This window comes from Polypterus senegalus, chromosome 3 (genome assembly GCF_016835505.1).
Source record: "Polypterus senegalus isolate Bchr_013 chromosome 3, ASM1683550v1, whole genome shotgun sequence".
Classification (NCBI taxonomy): Eukaryota; Metazoa; Chordata; class Cladistia; order Polypteriformes; family Polypteridae; genus Polypterus; species Polypterus senegalus.
In genome coordinates, this window is record NC_053156.1 from 88,854,874 (window position 1) to 88,876,820 (window position 21,947).

The window sequence follows — 21,947 nt, forward strand, 5'->3', positions numbered from 1 at the left end:
ATCAGATCTCTTAAAAGCAGCCCTTTTGACGAAGTGTGACACACCGCTTCCTTCAAATGCATATTTTGCAGTTCATATTTTAATGAATATTGTTGACAATTCTTTCAAGCTTACATTGACTCTTACACTATTGTAGTAACGCTGAACAACAGAGAGCACACAACGTATTGTTCCAATTTTTCACTCGTGCTCTGGTCCAATCAAAAGTCAATGTATAATCTAATACTACAAAAAGATTCTGCCCTTACTTCAGGTTGTCTTCATTTTTGAAATGTGCAGGTGTTCTCTGTACAGGTGACACATATTTATATGTCTAATAGGGTTTTTTTAGGAAACTTTTTGACTGTAGAAGGGTTAATCATAAACAGAAGCTTGCTGTCTGTCAGACCAGGTAAATGAGAGCACCTCTGTTCTTTGCAGTTCAAAATTACCTCCCTTGCCTTGAGGTGTTCGATTGGTTTGGAAATGTGACACTCAGTGAGATGTCTACTTGTTCCCACTCAGTTTTGAGAAAAAATCACTTGTGGTTGTATACAGTATGTCTGGCTTTAGCCAGGCTACTGAATTCCAAAAAGTAAAAGACAATAAAAAACCTGAAAACAACACTTAGAACAACCATCCTCTTCGGTGTTAGTTTGTCAACCTTGTTTGTCTTAGGTTATGTTGCTATATAAATAGTTACCACTTTCTATAATCCTTGGATATATCAATGAATTGCACTATTCTGTTTCTTGAAATGAGTGTGCTTCATTGAGATTGATACTTTACCGAAGGTTAGGAACACGCACTGATACAGTGCATTGCAGCACCCACCACACGACAAACCAACTCTGGATCCAGATTAGGACCCAAGTGCAGCCATGCATCGGGTGATACCTCAGCACCACACTAGTTCAGATGGAGTGGAACAGTGTGAGGTTTTTTTTAAGGTGGCTGGAGTGCCAATTCTGCCACCAGCCCCCAAGTTTTTCCCTGCAGGTTGGAGGGCCTACTTGCAGGGACTTTACCGAACAACAACAACAACAACATTTATTTATATAGCACATTTTCATACAAACAGTAGCTCAAAGTGCTTAAAGCGAAGCGTCCAATTAATTAATGGCACTGCCAAAGGCAAAGTCAATAATTAAATAATTAATTAACATCAATCAATCAATTCTTTTTGCTACCATTCTGACAAAGAACAATGCTAAACCTAAGCTACTGTATAAAAACAATGTAATTTATTTATGCAAAATATAGAAAGTATTTTAAATTCACAGTAGGGTTTTACCATGGTACAATACCAGAAATCAAATGGCTCTGTTAGGATTTGTGAGGATTACACTTTAATATTATTTTCATGTCATAGCCATGTACTACATTAGAGGATATTTTCCTAAGCTCTTCAAGAGATAGGATAACTCCAAATTAGATAAGAGTCACATATATGAAAATGTGACAGTAGCTGAGGATTAATAAATATAGTGTTGATCTCTTTCAAACAGATAACCATTAAGGTTAGCATTAAACCCTATGACATTTTAAAGAGCAAAACAATACATTTTAGTAACAGCTTGTGTTTTCATACATACAGAATATAGTGAAAATTGTTACTTGTATTTCTGAGCAGCATGCAACATGGTGCAACTCTCAGATGCCATGATAAGCAAGATATAATACACAGAATTTAGAAAAGGGTTGTAGAGATAATCAATGAGTTTGTGTATCTTCTTCATAACTGGTATATAAATCATTTATTTCTTTGAGTAGTGTACTTCACCTTTTGTTAGATTGTTAATAGAGAATCAAATGAATTAAAGCAAGTTAGCTATATTGGAAACATTCTGAAAAAACTGTTGATTTTAGGCAGATATATCATTTTAACAGTCTCTATTACAAGTATAAATATGTGTAGTACAGTACTACATTTACTTGATACTGTAAGGGTATAATGAAGAATAATGCATATTTGAAAAGCTTGTAGATTATATGACATAGGTGTGAACATTGTGTCTGAGGTTAAAATTAAATCAATGCAATTTCCTATGAAAGGAAACTGGGTTCTTATGCCACTAGGTTGATGAAAGAGGATTGCATCTTGAGGAAGATAAGGTCAAAAATACGCCTGCTACTATTAAAAGCACACTTAGTATGGCTGTAACATTATATTAGCATTTACCAGACATGTTAGATAACATAATTACAGTATACATTTAAAAATAATCTAGAAAAAGAAATCAAATTTTTGATATTCATGTGATATGACAAATATTGTAAAATTTAAATTAAATGTATACTATGAAATGTATTTTGCAGCTGCAATGACTAAAAGAAAGGCAGCTGTCACAGTGTGGTATCTGGGCTTCTTGAAGTAACCTCATACTGAATTCTTAGTGGTTATTCATGTTTTATTTAATGCTATTAATTTGATTTCACAGACCGCTACATGGTTTTTGTTACAGAAATGGTCAGCGTTTTCCTGCGAGACAACCAAAAAAAAAATAAAATTATTGTATTTTTCCAACATTTCAATTAATGGGAGATTAAAGATAACCACACCTCAATCTCCAACCAGAAATTATCAGTGGGATGATGGGTTCAAAACAGTAAAAAAACATAACCAAAATCTAGAAATATTGCTTTGAAGATAAATAAACATACAGTGCAAAAACATCTAAAAATAATATTTAAAGAATATTTAAATTTAAAGAATAAAGAAGTATCTGATTGCCCTATTTAGCTAGGCATTTAATTTCTTTCAATAACTGTATGTCTCACTTGTTTCTATCTTGCAATATCTTGATTATAAGTACTGTAAACATGAAAAACTGTTTTGTATTTTAGAACAACCACTTGCTTTATTTGTTTTCTGTCCATGTGTCTGCCTCTGATAGAGAACATGCAATTATGTTATTTTCTTTCATAAGGACAATGAGCAATAAACAGACACTTCTGCTATCTGGGCACCTTAGTCATTCCCAAACTCTGTAAATACAGACGTTTCTTTCACAGTTATTTAGTTTTACCTAGAAAGCAAAAATGTGTTTATTTCAAAGTGCAGACAGAATTCATCAAAATATAGCATGTACCAGCTTTAAAGTGTTAATAATCATTTAAATTCCATAAAGGCAACACACTATCTTTTAGACAAGATAAATGTAACTTAAAAAAACTCATTAATGCAGAATACAAACTGATTAAATATTTAAATATCTTATGCAAATGTGTGTTTTAAATAACCACATGTGCATTTTCACCAGACAAAATTCAAATAGCAAATATCTGTATTTCCATTTTTAATAGTCAAAATGGAAGGACTTTTTCATTGACTTTTGAGAAGTTTTTAGTTAGAACTGTCTGTAATTACATTTTGGGGAGTTAAAACCATTCTATGCTCATTAGCATTCTTATATGACAGTGGTTGGGTCAGCCACATCTCCTTTATATTCAGGTAATACAAGTTTATAGATTGCAAATAAAATATTTTAATTTACATTATCTCAAGCTTTTGAGGTGTATGAGAGATTGACTTCTCCATTCGATGTTCTATATACTGCGCAGGAAACAAATTATGAATGATGAGACCTGCAATGTGATTTTCATTTTTAATGAATATGAATACCATCTTTTATATTTTATTAAACTGATTTCTGAATATCTATTTTACAGTAACAACTTATATACATTTTCTGTTTATTGTGCCTGAATAAGATTTTGTAAAATGTAATTTCTCATGTTCTGGGCCAGGAATTGTTTGTGCCTTTTTCATCCTTAGCAGGCTTACAATGGATTCAGACCCTTTCACTTCCTGCACACTTTATCATGTTGTATATTTAATTTTAAATTGACAAATTTGACATTTTTGCCAATTAACCCGCATGCAATAACCAATAATAACAAAGAGAAAACAAACAAATGATTACTGACACATTTTCCTTACAAAATGAGACATAGTTATTTCTCTGCTCACCACAATTGTATATTTTGCCTGACATCTCTCTTGAAAATGTATTCCCTCTTACATCAGCAGAAAAGTTTGGACATGGGTGAGAATTAATAGTTAAAACAAAGGACATCCATTTACACCAACATTAACATGCATCATAATCAGATGGCTCTTCACTGGTTGTGAATGCACTGGTGATGGCTCACACTGACCACATTCAGAGCTGGTCAGAAACAGACAGCAATCACATTTAACATGAGTGGATATGCAAATACTTTTTCTATCCATATATAACAATCATGTTTTATCTGCAAAGATAAAAGAATCAAATAAGGCTGTGGCAGTAGTCAGGTATACCACGGAAGGGTGGCCAACCCTGACACCTATGTGGCTTAAAAAATGAGCTGAGTGGCAACAATGGAGAGTGTGTGTGTATGAAGTCATTAACATCACACTGTAACATCTTTGGTCTTGAGCTAAATCACTAAAGTTCTTTAAGGCAGTGTGGCCTCTTTTGACTTTTTTCTTGTTGGGTCATTATGAACAGCCAGTCGCCACTGTAACTACATATTAGTGCTAGTGGTGTGGTGTCCTGTGTAGATAAATGGATGTGAACAATGGAGATACAAAACAGCTTGGGATCCTGATTGGCAACCACCCAGGAAGACGCATGGTCCAGTCCCACCTCCTGGAAATTACCATCTATCTGTCACAGTCAGGTGTTAAGTGAGTGTCCCCTTAGCCTTGTCCAGCCACTTGGGTCCTCAACAATGAGTATTCTATGAGCCGGATCACCCTTGGGGAATCGTGCCACATAACTGACGCTCATTCACAATGCCGGTAATGTGCCTCATTTGGGACTCCATGAGCAACACAAAGTCAAACCAGCGGTACCCAAGCATTCTCTGAAGAGACATAGTACCGAAGGGGTCCAGGCTTTGTCTCAGGTCACTGGATAGCGTCCATGTCTCGCAACCATATAGCAAGACAGGAAGCGCCAGGATTCTAAAGACTTGGACCTTCATCCTTCTGCATAGATATCAGGAGCGCCACACACACCTTTCCAGTAACCTCGAAACCTTTCATGCTCTCCCAATCTGTCTACTGACTTCACAGGACGAGTCACCAGAGACATGAATGATGCTGCCAAGGTAAGTAAACCTCTCAACAAGGTTGACCGGCTGTGCCCAAGAGGTTATTAAAAGCCTTTATCCAGGATGCATGCAAACCCAGACACTCAGACTCATCGCTCAGTCACTCGAGAGCCCAGATCAGAGCCTCCATTGACTCTGTGAAGATCGCAGCATCATCAGCAAAGTCAAGATCAGTGAATCTTTCTTCATCAACAGCTGCCCCACTGCCACTGGACCCCAAGACCTTGCCCAACACCCAGTCCATGCAAGCATTGATTAGAGTAGGAGCAAGAGGGAAACCCTGATGAACCCCAAGAGTAGGAGCAAGAGGGAAAAACGCAGATGTTCTGCCTTAACTCTGCACAGCACTCACAGTACCAGTGTACAGGCTGGCTATGATATCCAGCAACTTTGAGGGGGTCCCACAGGGCAGCTCTATCAACTGATTCAAACGCTCTATGTAAATCAACAAAGGCTGCAGAAAAACTCTGCCGATATTTGCGATTCAGCTCCATAAGAACCCACAGTGCCAGGATGTGGTAGATGGTAGACTTCTTAGGTGTAAAACCAGACTGCTCCAATCACTGGTAGGTGAGCAAGTGGTCACGGATGCTATTGAGGATGACCCTAGCAAGGACCTTACCTGGCACCGAGGGCAGTGTTATCCCATGGTAGTGGCCGCAATCCAGGCAATCAAGAGATGGTGTAAATGAAATCCAGCTAAATGTTACATGGATACAAACTATATATGGAACAAACATTAAAGAAAGTCTTAAGAAAACTAACGGTCTTTAAAGTCTGTATGTAAATTTTTTTAAATATTGATGAAGCTGGCTGCTTTGAAATGACCCATGGACCAAATTTGGACAATGGGCTTTGATTTTGACACCCCTGACCTCAGCAACTCTGTAACAATCTGATGTCCTATGTCAGCCATAATTTAAAAATCATTCTAGGTATGAGTACCATAAATGTCAATACAATTGAAACTGAGAAGGCTGAAAATGGGCTTTCCTGAGACTCCCAAGATCAAAGTAAGTGAAGGCGTATTGAAGGCACTTAAAAATGTATGTAACTGATCTGTAGAAATAATTTTTGCATTGTAAAAGTACTTAGTCATTTAAATGAAAGCCATTAGTTTAAAACCTAAAACATGTCATTCATTTCAATATTTAATGCTATTAAATGCAATTTTTTCTTTACAATATGTCTTAATAATACATTACACAATACAAAATAATACAATACAATTGGTGTCCCGATTTGAACATTCTTGCAAACTGCTAAGTATCACACAATAAGAAGGAGCAGTTTTACCATGGAGGGATTTTTCCATGTTGCTTCCTCACTGGCATTTTCATTTACTGACTTTGACTAGAGCAGAATGACAAGAATGTGTGTGCATATTGGCAGTAACTGCTAAACAGCTCTATGAAACTCTAACCTTGAATTTGGTTGCAGAGGCAGTGTAGGACACATATGATACATGTAATGCCCTCTTAAACTCTTTCCTATCCATCTTGTGATGTGTACCGCTTAACAATGAGAGCCTATAGATCTTTTGTTAGCATCTTGTCGACCATGGTTATCTCTGCACTATGCAAATAAGAAATTTTCAGGGAATTCTGCAGGAGCAAGGATTAGATTTAGTGCTAATCAGAATCACTTCAGTTAATGTCAGGTAAAGGCAGATTACCACTGTACAGTATGTGATTTGGAATGTGATTAGTTAAGTCGGAACACTGTTACAGGGTGTATACTCTTATACAACCAAGGCATTGCGAGTTTCTTTTATTATTTCTATTTTTCAGAGAGATATATCTTTGTTTTTCCATTATATACTACTGGGTACAAATTTCTAAAATTAAAAAAAAAGATCTGTCATGACTTGTTTCAATTTTACTTACTCACTTTTGATATGCACTGTGGTTAATTATTAGCTATATGTCAAATCATCATACAGTCCGATCATCAACCGTCTCAAGCTGTGTGCCCACATTTTCTGTCGACTTAGGTTTTGGGGTAGGTGGGCATGTAAGATGTTTTTTAATAGGACAATATTAGACACAACAAAGGTACGAACAAGAGATTTTAAAGGATATGAAAATATTGTTTCCCTAAAACAGGTAAAGTCAATAGGTCAAAAATAAGAGCTAGACAAGAGGAAAAGATGCAGCTACGAAAACTGGTGTAACTACAAACACAGATTGGTTAGATGAGGAGTTAAATTTACAGAATGCTAACCAAACAAAAAGTCATCATAAGCGCAAGTTCAACAAATAAGGGGAGGCCATCTAGTCCATTAATACTGTTTGGTTAGCCAATAGTCAAGTTGTTAAAACCCTTCATTTGATTAAATCGAATTTGATTAAATCAAAGATTTGATCTTGAATGCATTTCTCTTTAATTTCCACCAGTGTCCTTGAGTATACATATATACAGTAATTCAAGCAATAGATCAAAAGCTAATGTCATAAAATCAAGTTAAAAATAGGTTAAGTAGAACTTGAGAATGCAAAAAATAGTCCAGGGATAAAATAACCTTAAAAAACAAGCATAAAGGCGCTATAAAATGTTGAACAAACCAAAAGCCATAACCAAATACAAACACATGGAAAGTGTGCACAAAGGCATGGTGATGGCCAAATGTATGTGACCAAATATGTGGAGAAAAAGAACCTTATAATAGAAGATATCATACAATCAAATGATATTTCACATTTGAATCTGTAGGAAATCATAAAGAATTTCCATCTTTGTGCTTCTAAGTGCAGCTTTCTATACAATCAAATAACATTAAATACCGTGATTATTTTCTTGTTTATAATGGTTTAGTTATAAAACTGCTACTTCTCAGAGACTGTGTATTGTGAGGTTGCTAGGCCTTAATTTAAATGCAGGAATATACTTTAAATTACATTATATTTTTCGTAAAAATGTTTACACCTCTGTTACCGCCATCCATTAATTAATTTGACCTCTCTTTCCAAGATCTTTCTTGACCCTGAATTGTCATGATGCTTACACTAGATGACTGAAAATACTTTACATCGTTTGTCATAGACAATTTCAAATATTTTTTGTAAATCTTCATTTGCAGACTATTTGTAAATAAAAAGTACTTAGAAGTATAAGGCACTTTAATGTGGTGGCTGGCACTGGTCCAGAAGAATTCATTCAAACCCTAGCATGGTTACTGTTTGCTATATTCTTAACCTGTTTTTTCCACATCTTTTTAATATTCTGCCCATTGTATGTCTGCTTGAATTTGCTAACTATGTCTGCTCTTAAATATAACATATGCAATGATGATTTTCTTTTTCCTTCTTTCTTTGAGGTACTTTTTAAATAAAGAAATATTTTTATTTATCAAATGATTGATCCTCTGCATTGTCCCAGACAGGACTATTTATAGTTGCTGTCTACTAGAAAATGTCAGTTTATTATCTTTACATTACTGACCTTCTTGCCGTTTTACATTTTCTTATTTATAAGCCATCGTTAAAGTCATATGCTGCACCAAAATCAAGGCTGACATTATGGGAGATCTCAGTTTGGGTTGCTAATGTTTACATTTTGTATGCATATATCAGTTCAAAAAGTATATTCTATAAAGGATAATTAATATGTGTTTAAAAGATTCAGAATTCAGAGATGACAAAGCTCCTCCAGTCATGGTTTCTCAAGAATAAAACCATTTAAAAAGGGATGTAAAAGGAAAACTTCACTGCCATCAGCCTCGGGCAGCTTGCAGAGAACAAAGCCAATCTTTTCCTCTTGTATCTGACTTTACCATCAAATGATATTTAGGAACAAATCCACATTTAATAAATACAAGGTAGGGCAAGACTTAACCTCAGGCTGAACAGTCATCATTTCAAACCAGTGTCCATATATTGGAGTTGTGCAATAAAGCAGAAAGCAGCAAGGTCAGTGTGTCACTGTAGGCAGATCACTTCACTTGATTGGTGTTGCATGTGGGGAAGTGCAAATAATTGTGTCATAAATGCAAATTACTTTAGAACTGTGAAGAAAGTGAAACAAGCAAAGAAAGTCTATATTTCCCATCTTTGTCAGTGCAAAAGAATTAAAGGCTATTCTTTGTTATAATGATACTTATTGTCATAAAAGAGAAAAAGGAATGAACATAAACAGCAAAATGTTCTTTTTTTTATATTTATATTTCTGTCATACAAGACTATAGCTGACCTGGTCAAAGATGAACATTTAAGTGAAGGACGCTTATACCCACCACTGAACACAATCAGAGAAGTTTCCCTCAGACTGGCAGTTAAGGTAATTATTTTTCTAAGTTGCCTTCTTTGGTATATTTAATAACTTTTGAAAAATCAATTTACTACTTATAGTAAAGTACGGCCTTGGCAAAAGTACCATTTGCATTGCATATCTATTTATAGCTGAAATTTTCATAATTAAAAAAAAATGAATTGCACAATCTTAAGCAGTTCTATTTAGCAGAACTCAAATGTATATTTAATTTGTTTATGGTTTAAATGTTTTTATTGTGTGTTACATAAACAAAAATACTGGGTATTCATTCAAAAAAATTTTTTTTTGAGAATTCATATCATCTTAAATACAGAATGAAATGATATAATTTCCATTACGAAAGCATGCAGAAAATAGTACACATTTCATGCCTTATTAGTTTATAATGTAAGCCTCATTTGTAGCATAGCAGATGTCCAAGTGCTACTGTATTTCTGTCCAGATCTGATGAATGATGTCCAGTAGTGATGGCTGGCACAGTATCATTTTTTTCAATAACTGTTCCAAGTCACATAAGTTTTTTAGCATAGATCATTTCTTTTCATATATACTGTATCTGCAGAAATACATCTCTTGTTGTTTGATCTAGACTTTCTGGTGAACAGTAAAATACTCTGTCTATTTCAGTCCATCCATCTATCCACTCATTTCTACCCTACTTTCACAGTTAAAGGTCATATGGAGCTCATGCCCATCTCTGCAGCACTTGAAGGTAAAAAACAGCCCTGAATAGTTCATAAAATAACACACCCTCACATTGGGCCATTACAAAGTTACAAATAAATCCAATGAGAAATCTTTGGGATGTGGGAAGAAATATACAGTATATTGTGGCAGGTAGCTGGGCAGGGACGCCTGGAAGGACCGGGAGAGGGACTATACCTTCACTGGACCACGAGAGGGGCAGCCCCTCTGGTTAGTATGGGGACCACGGGAACTGAGCTTGGAAGCTCAACCCTATTGGGGCCCATGGCCACCGCCAGGGGGGGGGCCCAGAGCTTCCTAGAGCCCAGGAAACCAGCACTTCCACCACACCAAGTGCTGGCAAGAGGAATTCCAGGGTCACCTGGATTGCTTCCAGGTGCTCATGCGGCAGTTCCTGGTGTGGCCGGAAGTTCATCAGAGACACCTGGATCATGTCCGGGTGGGGTTAAAAGGGGACCACCTTCCTGCGATCAGAGAGCCAGAGTCAGGTGGAAGAAGGCAACGTTCAGAATCTGTGTGTGTGCGGGGACACTGTGTTTGAGGACCGTGTCTATAATAAATGCGTGCGTTTTAAGAAGTTGCCGGTGTCCGTCTGTTGGTGTTCGAGCTACCTCTCACAATATACATACATTGTGACAGATAGGGGGCGCTGTCGTCCCCTTGAACCCTCAGATCAAATGTCATACACCAGGTAAAAGTCCAATAAATGTGTTTTATTAGGACAATAAAGTGCCCAAACCACCTTCCTCTCCACAATACTCATTAACCAATAAACAATAATCAATAATACACACTCCTCCACTCCCAGATGCATTGCCACCCTGCCACCCAGCTCAGCTCACCCGTCTGGGATCTCCCACAGTCTTTTATATGCTCTGACCTGGAAGTGTTTCCGATCCCACAGTCCACGTGACTTCCTATCACTTCCGGGTCAGATCAAAAGTCCTCTTCTTCATTCCGGAAGTACGTCATTCCTCCTGTCGCTGTGACTAAGACGTACTTCCGGATTATAGGGCACGTAACAGTCCTTGGGCCTCCCTGCAGCGTCCTCTAGGGGCTCATGTGGTATCCAGCAGGTCTGTGGATGAAAACTCCATTGTCCATAATTCCCTATTGGCATTCAGGGCACCTCCATGCTGCAGGGAGGGCTCCACCTGGCGGCCTGGGGGCATTTTCCGGGATGACTGGCCGGCCATAAATGCCCAGTTGGGATGCCCCTTTTACAAAAATAACCAAACATTACACTTATAATTTCTAGGAAGATAAACAACTAATTTACAATTTATAATTTTGTTTCGTTATCAATCCAAATGCGTTCTTGCTCTGCACTGAAAACATCCCAACCTATCACTTGTACACTACACTGGTTCTGATTTTCACAGCGTAATTATATTAAACTAATAATCAGAACACGGCTCATCAGCGTGTCTATACTATATTCGTGTCTAGCTGATGCTTATACAGTGGTGTGAAAAACTATTTGCCCCCTTCCTGATTTCTTATTCTTTTGCATGTTTGTCACACAAAATGTTTCTGATCATCAAACACATTTAACCATTAGTCAAATATAACACAAGTAAACACAAAATGCAGTTTTTAAATGATGGTTTTTATTATTTAGGGAAAAAAAAAATCACCTGAGTTCAATTTCCGTAGCTACCCCCAGGCCTGATTACTGCCACACCTGTTTCAATCAAGAAATCACTTAAATAGGAGCTGCCTGACACAGAGAAGTAGACCAAAAGCACCTCAAAAGCTAGACATCATGCCAAGATCTAAAGAAATTCAGGAACAAATGAGAACAGAAGTAATTGAGATCTATCAGTCTGGTAAAGGTTATAAAGCCATTTCTAAAGCTTTGGGACTCCAGCGAACCACAGTGAGAGTCATTATCCACAAATGGCAAAAACATGGAACAGTGGTGAATCTTTCCAGGAGTGGCCGGCCGACCAAAATTACCCCAAGAGTGCAGAGACGACTCATCCGAGAGGTCACAAAAGACCCCAGGACAATGTCTAAAGAACTGCAGGCCTCACTTGCCTCAATTAAGGTCAGTGTTCACGACTCCACCATAAGAAAGAGACTGGGCAAAACGGCCTGCATGGCAGATTTCCAAGACGCAAACCACTGTTAAGCAAAAAGAACATTAGGGCTCGTCTCAATTTTGCTAAGAAACATCTCAATGATTGCCAAGACTTTTGGGAAAATACCTTGTGGACTGATGAGACAAAAGTTGAACTTTTTGGAAGGCAAATGTCCCGTTACATCTGGTGTAAAAGGAACACAGCATTTCAGAAAAAGCACATCATACCAACAGTAAAATATGGTGGTGGTAGTGTGATGGTCTGGGGTTGTTTTGCTGCTTCAGGACCTGGAAGGCTTGCTGTGATAGATGGAACCATGAATTCTACTGTCTACCAAAAATCCTGAAGGAGAACGTCCGGCCATCTGTTCGTCAACTCAAGCTGAAGCGATCTTGGGTGCTGCAACAGGACAATGACCCAAAACACACCAGCAAATCCACCTCTGAATGGCTGAAGAGAAACAAAATGAAGACTTTGGAGTGGCCTAGTCAAAGTCCTGACCTGAATCCAATTGAGATGCTATGGCATGACCTTAAAAAGGCGGTTCATGCTAGAAAACCCTCAAATAAAGCTGAATTACAACAATTCTGCAAAGATGAGTGGGCCAAAATTCCTCCAGAGTGCTGTAAAAGACTCATTGCAAGTTATCGCAAACGCTTGATTGCAGTTATTGCTGCTAAGAGTGGACCAACCAGTTATTAGGTTCAGGGGGCAATTACTTTTTCACACAGGGCCATGTAGGTTTGGATTTTTTCTCCCTAAATAATAAAAACTATCATTTAAAAACTGCATTTTGTGTTTACTTGTGTTATATTTAACTAATGGTTAAATGTGTTTGATGATCAGAAACATTTTGTGTGACAAACATGCAAAAGAATAAGAAAACAGGAAGGGGGCAAATAGTTTTTCACACCACTGTAAATAATTATATGTGAAAAATTATTGCCGTTTCTCTATATATGAATAAATCTATGCAAAATTTATCTTAATTTTTCCTCTATATATCATTTTAATTTTATATTTAAATAGGTTAAAATATTCAGATATGTTGGAGGGCGGCAAATTGAAGCACTGCACCATTCTGAGCACCACGAACTCTAGCTACGCCACTGAGAATCAATAAATGCTGACACCTTAAACCTATTTAAAACCACCACCTCATCTCTCAGTAAAGACTGAGGGTGCACAAAACAACAATACCTCACTCCTTTGGCCCAACTACAATCCTTGGGTTCTTTGAAATGGGGACAGTTGGGAAAGTTGTAGCCAAGCTCTTCGCACTTGTAACAATAAGTAGGTAAACAATTTATATGGCTGTCCATATAATCTGAAACAAAATATGATTCATCAGATCAATTCATCTATTCTCAATATGCTACATGATTCAGTTCAGATGTACATCTGCTCATTGTAGGTGCTTTCAGCAGTGGTCAGCAGCTCTATAGCCCCATAGGCAGCAAGCTGAGATGAACTTTGCATTCTGAAACCTTTCTCTCATGGCCAATTTTTCAGCAATTTGTGCTTACAATAGCACATGCCGGATCTGTGACCACAAGCTTGTACATGACATCTGGGACTCAGAGGTAGAATAGGAATGTAATTATTACATAGAGGTAAAACAGACCATGAGTGCCTGAGAGCAAGGTGTGCATTGAAACCTGGGCAAGCAGAGGGATCCATGTAAAACAGGCTGAGGACTTGAAGGATCATCCTCTGACACAAGACATAATTCCATGATAGCCTTGGAAGCTAACGCTGGAACTGGGGCAAGATCTGCCCGTAAACAGGTAAGATAGTTAAACAGATGTGAAAGAAAAGAAAATTACAGGTGAAAGTAAGGGTTTAGTAGTGATAAGTGGACAACTCATAAAACATGTGCCAGTCTGCACATTTAAAAACATATTGACCCCACATCAGCTGGCTATCACTTTTAAATTATTCATGCTGACATTGGAATTGATTTGACATAATGTTAAATGCAATTTAAATGACAGAGTACAGAGTTTTATCATTTGTAATTGTCTATTTCGGTTTAGGAGAGCAAACAAATATACAGTATGAAAAATACCAAACATGAACATTTTGAATGAATTTTGACTTTGAAGGCGGTGGGAACACAACACTAATGATAAACCGCCCATATTAATTGGGAATAGGTGTGGACTAACCATCTTTGCCTCTTCTCAAATGGCTACACTCCTATAGCTTTATTTTTTTGCGTGGTCCCCATTTTAAACCCTATCCCAGGTGAATTACAATTCCAGATCCTCCTCTCTAGAAGAGCAGCAAGGTTGCTATAATATTTGTCACTGTAAGTTAAACACTTCCACTGCAATCAATAAAATAATACTGAAATAACATAAAATAAATGTTACATTTTTACTCTGGGTCTTCACATCATAATAAAGCACATCTATTACAAGTTTACCTGTTTTCTGTGATCACTGGGGACCCCAATGACATTTCCTCAGCTCCGGCAAACTTCATGTTAGCCTGGTGAGAAAATACACTCCAAACATTGCAGTTATTGAGAAATAATAACAAGGTGCTACCTGTGGTCCGCACAACCATGTTGATTTTATTTCATGTCTTTGATTGCTAAGTTTTAGAAACACAGTGTGAAATCTAGTATCACTATTACTGGTGCTTGTCTGTGATTTTTAAGACTGGTTGATAATAATTTACAGCATAGTAGATGGAGGCACACAGAGTGGGATAAATGAAATCACGTTGACAGTATTGGAAAATGCAGCAAGATGATAATGAAAAATAAAAAATGATCACAAAAGGGCTGTGTTATGACCACATTGTGTTATAACCAATCACTGCTTAAATTGTTTAAGTACTGCTTCAAATATACACACCAATTCCAGGAATTGTTTTTCTTTCAATTTATTCATCAAGTCCTCCCACACAACACAAAGATGGATTTATATGATTTGAAAACAGAGTCGCAAGAACAAAATATACATATATAATTTTACCTTATGAGTACAGCAATTTCTAGATCTACAGACTCACACATTGTTAAAAATTAGTTTCATATAGAGCAGAACCTTTCAGAATGTCCTCTCAGTCACTGAAAATGTCACAATCATTATTTAAGTCTAGCGTTTGCCACCTCATAGCCCTTGTACTAACTGTAAGTCTGAATCTGAAGGTAGGAACAATTTTACTTAAGGTCTGATACCTGAACTTTTTTAGTTTTAGCAATGTGTTGAAAATTATAGATTATTACTGATACTTTAAAATTAGTTTTTCAATGGCAACACAAAGATACAGACGGAAACTGGTGGCAGACACTGTTTTATCACTGGAGGTTAGGGTGACCCTCTTCTCACTTAAGGACTGTTTATTACATAGACCTCAACACTGTCCTAAATCCACACTACAGCCCTTATTGTTTACGCTTAAACAACCTGTTACAAACCATAACAAGCAGGAAGGAAGTGTACAGTTTTAAAACTTATTTATTATCATTTATTCCTAATGTGTCCAAAGCAGAAGAAAAGTAAAATGAGTGCGAGTGTGACACTGCCAGGTTTCTCTCCCTCTTAGTAAGCTAGTTCAGCTCTGATCTGTAATGGTTTCTACGGAGTTTCTTCATTAGGCTCAATTATTGCCATGATGTACCTTTTGGACCAGTGGGATATCATAGTGTAGGGTTGGCTCCCCTTTAGACCAGTCCTGTTTAGACATGACTCAAGTCTTTGAAAACTTTTACCAACCCAGCTTAGGTCAAATCTGCCTTTGTTCATACTGGTTCTGATCAGGTATTCTGTGAGTAAAACTGACACACACAGTAGAAAATGTCCCTCTAAAGATCTATTAATGGTTAACAAACCCTTATCTACCTGACTTGGTATGTGGTAAGTACAAGAACTTCCTCCAGTTCCCTTTGCTATTAGATTGGAACTGATTGGGCATTAAAATCTAGAAAGTATGCATACTGTTCAAACTTATTCTTATAATACATTTTTCCATACAATTTTCTAAAATACTAGATTTACAATGACATAGCAAAATACTGAAACAGCAGCAAAAAACATTAACAGAGTAATGTTCAGCTCAATTCAGTTCTCTTCATTTGGGAGAATTGCACATACATTTTGCACAAATGAACTATTTCTTTGCACAGAGAATGATAGTTGTACAGAGCAAGTTACCTAGTAGTGTGATAGGAAGTAATACATGGGGAACCTTGAAAACTTGACTTGATGTTTTTTGCAGTAGTAAGGTGAACAAGATTTTCAAGCTCCTTTGGGTGAAATGGTTTGTTCTGGTTGTATTTGCTCTAATAGTGTCTCTCACAGCACAACCATGTTGCCTAATATATTAAACCTAAATTGACATCTAGGAAACGGAAAGACACACCTTTAGCAGCATGTTACCTCTAAAAATATTGGATGTACAACTGGTCTTTTACATCTTCTAGGAAAACAATCATCTTCTGTAGGGTGGAGTGCTGAGAATTTTTGATTCGATCAAAGCAGCCATCACAGTTTTAGGATGCTTCCTGTCTATAATGTCTCTGGGATAGGACTCAGTTCTGCATAATCCTGTGATGAATGAACTGGGTTCACAAAATGGGTAGAACATTACAACAGAACAATTCTTTTTTTTTTTATTAATTTTATTACAATCCATACAAAGCAATCAAAGAAGAATTGAGTTAAGAACAGGTCGATCCCCACCCCTGAGAGAGAGAGCAACAACAGAACAATTCTTGAATGAATTAAATCAAAACCAAAAGCTTCCTACATACTTTCAGCACTATTTACTAATAAAAAAACAACTTTTTTGACTAAAGCTTATAGAGATATGCTTATAATTAAACAATTTGTTTCTCTTTTTCTCACAGATTGTGGAATATGCCTATAAGAACAATCTGGCCACTGTCACCCCTGAACCAACAGATAAGGAAGCATTTGTTCGCACTCAAGTTTATAGCACTGAGTATGAAAGTTTTGCAGCTGATTCTTATGCATGGCCTGAAGAAGCCAAGAAAGTATTGTCTGTGAAGCTATGACAGGGTTATTGTCGCTTTGCATGCTCTTAATACAGCAGCTGTCTGAAAACATTTAAAATATGAATTAAATATACTTCATCATATTGATATAAATTAAATACTATATGCAGATTTAATAGGTGCAGATCCCTAAACCCTAAAATTTAATCAGGCAGATCTGAAAAGGAATGGATAGGCAGAATATCTTTAATTGTTTAAATTTCAGAATTGCTGGTGTGTTTTTATGATTTAGAATTTTGTTAAATATAATCTAATAAAATACATGACAGTATCTGTGTATGTCTGAAATGGATTGAAACGAAGTAGAGCAAATTCTTTAGTTGGCACATTTACTCAAAAGACACTTATAAATCATATTGTTTGCTTCTTGAGCTGGATCACTGATACCCAGAGTGACACCCAGAATCAATACTAGACACTGAACAAACTGCCTTATTGTTTAAAGTGCCATTCATTATCCAAAATGGGGCCTCATTTTAAAATAAACATTTTAGCAGGTTGCCCTTGTGTTAATAGGCCATGTCCCCAATTAGAACAATATCTGGGGAGCAGATACCAGAACAATAAACTTAATATAAAACAGAGATAGCACAGCTGGAATAAACATAAGGGGAAAAAATTCCAAAAACGGAAGCCAAACAAATTCCTGCTGTCACCTGGACCTGCCATTACAAGTATCAGCTGTCCATAACAGGTAGGGCGGTTAGCCTACTTGACTGCCTCTTAAGCATCATACCAAAACACTGTCTTTTGATGGAACTGTCCTCTTCTTCCCATGACTAGGCCTTCACCACAGCTCTCTGGCATTAGGTGGCTTTAAATAATCCCCAAAACCACTTTGGTAAGTGAAGTTTTTTTTTTTTAGCTAGAATTACAACTAGCATTTTAAAAGCAAAGTATCAGCAGGAATCCATAATTTTCACCTTAAATTATCAAGATAACCTCAACCCTCTTCATCGGGTACTTAATGTGTTACACTCTGATGGGCGAGAGGACAGTCATTTGACCCAAATCCTCCCTTTAAAGTAAAACATGATCATAAATTACACACGCTGGTACAACATAATATTCCAATATAGGACAAGAAGATACTACGGCCTAATATCAAGTCTCATTTGCCTCTCTATTTTCCTGATGCTTTTGGGAAAATTGCTCACAAGGCACTCACAGCAGCTACAGGTTACACAGTACCACCTTCTGGCAGTGTTGTTTTACCCTAACACTGGCACAAAGAAGTGCACTCCCATTGTCAATGTGGCTGCTTCTCTCTTTCTTTGATCCAAGCCTGGCCATTTCAATTATTTTAGACCTTTGTGGTCCTACTGGCATCTGTGAATACCCTTTGACAATTGAGATAATCTTCACTATTTATGTAAGAAAGGTACTATCAACAAAATCCACAACTTTTCATTACTTTATAGCAGAGAATGGAAATGCCAAGCATACCACAATACAATATTTACTTGGGCTAATATATTATTGCAATTTTTAAAATGTATTAAATATTACAAATAGATTCTATGTTATGCTGCAATTTATTCGACTTACATTACATCTAAATAGTTTTTCTATACATGAAGTTGTTGAACTGTACACCTTTTGTTTGTAATAGGCCTATCAAACAATTATTAAGATTATAATGCTTTATTCTGCAGTGGGTTGGCGCCCAGCCTGGGGCTTGTTTCCTGCCTTACGCCCTTTGTTGGCTGGGATATTCTCCAGCAGACCACCGTGACCCTGTAGTTAGGATATAGCTGGTTGGATAATGGATGGATGGATGGATGGACAATTACTTTTAAAATATCTTTTCTATGTTGTGCCTACTAAATGTATTTACCTCCTTGGAAGTTTTAATATTTTATTGTTATAAAACACTGAATCACAGTGTATTTATTTTGACTTTTTTGAGGCTGATCAACACATAAAGACTTTTTAAATGTCTAAATTAAAATGTTTGTCAAAGTGGTCTAGATTAATAATATATACATATGTATTTTAAATTACTGTACTTAGCTACATACTTATACAATTGCCATGAAGTACATTTAAACAATTAACCTTCAATTTTTCTCAATAAATTAAATGTTCTTGTACAAGAAAAATGTGTTGAGCATTACTTCATTCTCAGATACTAATAAAGACTTCCTGTTAGTTAAACATTGGGATAAAATCAAATGGAATTTTTTTTTTTTTATATAATTATTCACATCAGCTTACTTTTTATTTTAAAGAAAGTAGCATTGTATTCCTTTACCTGCATTGCTTCATTGCACTCCAGGTGGAATTCTATATTCAAATGAGTATCTTCAGTGCCAGCTATGGGACAGTCATGCTGTCACCATTCTAGAGTGGATAAAGTTACTTAATAAAACAATAAAATAACAATAATCCATTGGGTCAGGGCTGGCAAACACCACACAGTGCTACAATACCTTTGCTATATGGTGCCATTTTTGTTTTTTCTGGCAGAATAAAATGGACAAACAGACACTGCCTGGACAGCCTGAAGGTAACTTGTAAATTGTCTGTGTAGTCATTTAATTTATATAATTAGTTATTTTTTTCCCCAAATTTCTTACATGTAAATGTATAGATAAATTCCATCACATACTAAACAATTTCCACGATCAATTTCCTTTGGGCTGTTTATCATATGATTATTTCTGTAATATATATGGAAAACTCTTATAATAAAATGAAAATGTCTTAAATATAAACCAAAAAGAAAAAAAAACATTTAGAAAGGGCAGTTAAGATGGTCTGTTTAGCCTCCACACCAGTCTGATATATCCCTTCGTCTCTAAAACAACTTCCATCTCTCACAGTATTGATGTGCAGTACCATACACACAACAATCTCATGTCATCCAATGATTCATGAAGCCAGTGGAAATGCCTTTGCAAAGTCAGCCAACTTGAAGGAATTTTTTTTATTGGATTCAGTACTGTGTTGGAATGAAAAAATCACAGCACCTCATATGCACAGTTACCTATATCACAATATTTTTGTCACACATGAGATTTTGAGTTTGTCAGAAATGCACATCATAATTCACCATTCAGTGACATTTAGTGTGAAATGTCAAATCTGCAAAATGAGCACAGTGAGTACACTAAAACTATAATTTGATATTTATAGCAAAGTCCCTTTAATAAAACTGTGAAATTAAAATGGAAAAATCAAGTAAACAAGCATAAATGTCAGAATAGAATAAAGCAATTACTAATTGGTGCAGGTTTTTTAATAAGTAATTATTCATTTGCCCTAAAAACTTTTTCAAGTGGTAGCAGGGGAGGGGTATTGCAATTTTAAGCATAGCTTGCAAAGAGCTTTTAGTTTATTTCTGCATCCAAACTAATAGTGGCTTTACTGCTTCTCTGTTCATTATTTAAAGCTTACTGTGGTATAGTGGGTCCGCGGCTTAACATTTTTAAATAAATTGTGGACATTAGAGGGCGCTGTTGCCCCATGAAACCCAATAGACAGATGCTCTGGACACAAATGTAAAAGCACTAAGCAGATTCTTAATCTTCTCTTCAGCAATAGTGCCTTCAAAGCACCTACCAACCACACCACAAATCAATACAATAAATTTCCTCCTCTCCTCCCAGCAAGCTCTGTTACACTCCCTCCCAACTCTGGCTTCCTTGCTGGGTCTCCACTAGTCCTTTATATAGTCCTTGACCCGGAGGTGCTTCTGTCCTTCCATCCATGTGATTCATCAGCACTTCCGGGTCAGATTGAGACTTTTATTTTCTTCAGCCCGGAAGTACTTCTGTCCCCATGACTTGGGAGTACTTCCGAGCTATACGGGAAACAAAGATCCCCGTGTCTCCCTGCAGCATCAGTTGGTGGCACCAACAGTACCCAGCAGGATTGTGAAGCTGAACTCCATCTTCCATAGTACCCTGAGGGAATCCGGGGCACCGGCCGTCCAACACAAAATAAATAACTGAACGGCCAGTTTGATCTCTGTGCGTCTGCATGCTCACACAGCTTGCGGGAGGTTGGGTGAAATAATTGGGGTGAGACATGCCTGCATGTGAGAGTGTGGTCTGTCTCGGTTTCTTCATTGGCTTTCAGCAGTGCGCGATTGAGACTCTCTGCCCATGGAGGCATTTAAGGGACAGCTGGCATGGAGAAAAGGTGGAGACAACAGACTGGCCAGCGAGAGACAAGGAAGAAGAGAAACACAAAGGAAGTTAAAAGAAGAGCAGGAAAAAAGACAGACATAGAAGTGAGTGAGGCAGGTGGTCGGGCAGGAGTCTTAGGGCTGTAGGAGCTTCAGTCTGTGGAAAGGGTGCTCCTACTGAGTGCTTGCCTGGGAGCAGAGCGAGGATAGGAGCACACGCTGCTGCACGCACCACATCCCACCCACGTCAGGATCCCAGATTAGGACATGAGGGCAGCCATGCAACGGGTGACACCTCAGCACCACACTAGTTCAGATGGATTGGAACAGTGTGAGGTTTTTTTTTTTTAATGGTGGCTGGAGTGCAAATTTTGCCACCAACTCCCAAGTTTTCCCTGCAGGTTGGAGGGTCTACTTGCTGGGCTGGATGCAGGTTAACATCATACCCCAGATGGAGCAATTGCAGATTAAGAGCCTTGGTCAAAGGACCAACAGAGTAGAGTCACTTCTGGCATTAACCGGACCTGAACCTTCCGATTGCCAGTGCAGATCCCCAGCCTTAGAGCCACCACTCTGCACTCTGGGAGTAGGAGTGGTCTGATATGCAGTGTTCCTGAAGACGGCGAGGGACTCACGGCAGGAGACA

General features: G+C 37.4%; 1 protein-coding gene across 1 annotated transcript in view; it reads left to right on the forward strand.

Moving 5' to 3' along the window:
- Positions 1 to 17,569, forward strand: part of me1 (malic enzyme 1, NADP(+)-dependent, cytosolic) — a 660,804-nt gene extending 643,235 nt beyond the window's left edge. Inside the window, exons 13-14 of the mRNA XM_039747586.1 lie at positions 9,259 to 9,357; positions 17,002 to 17,569. Of these exons, the coding sequence (XP_039603520.1) occupies positions 9,259 to 9,357; positions 17,002 to 17,169 (267 nt within the window). The 3' untranslated portion in view covers positions 17,170 to 17,569. The remainder of the gene's footprint in view (positions 1 to 9,258; positions 9,358 to 17,001) is intronic.
- The last annotated feature ends 4,378 nt before the right edge of the window (positions 17,570 to 21,947 follow it).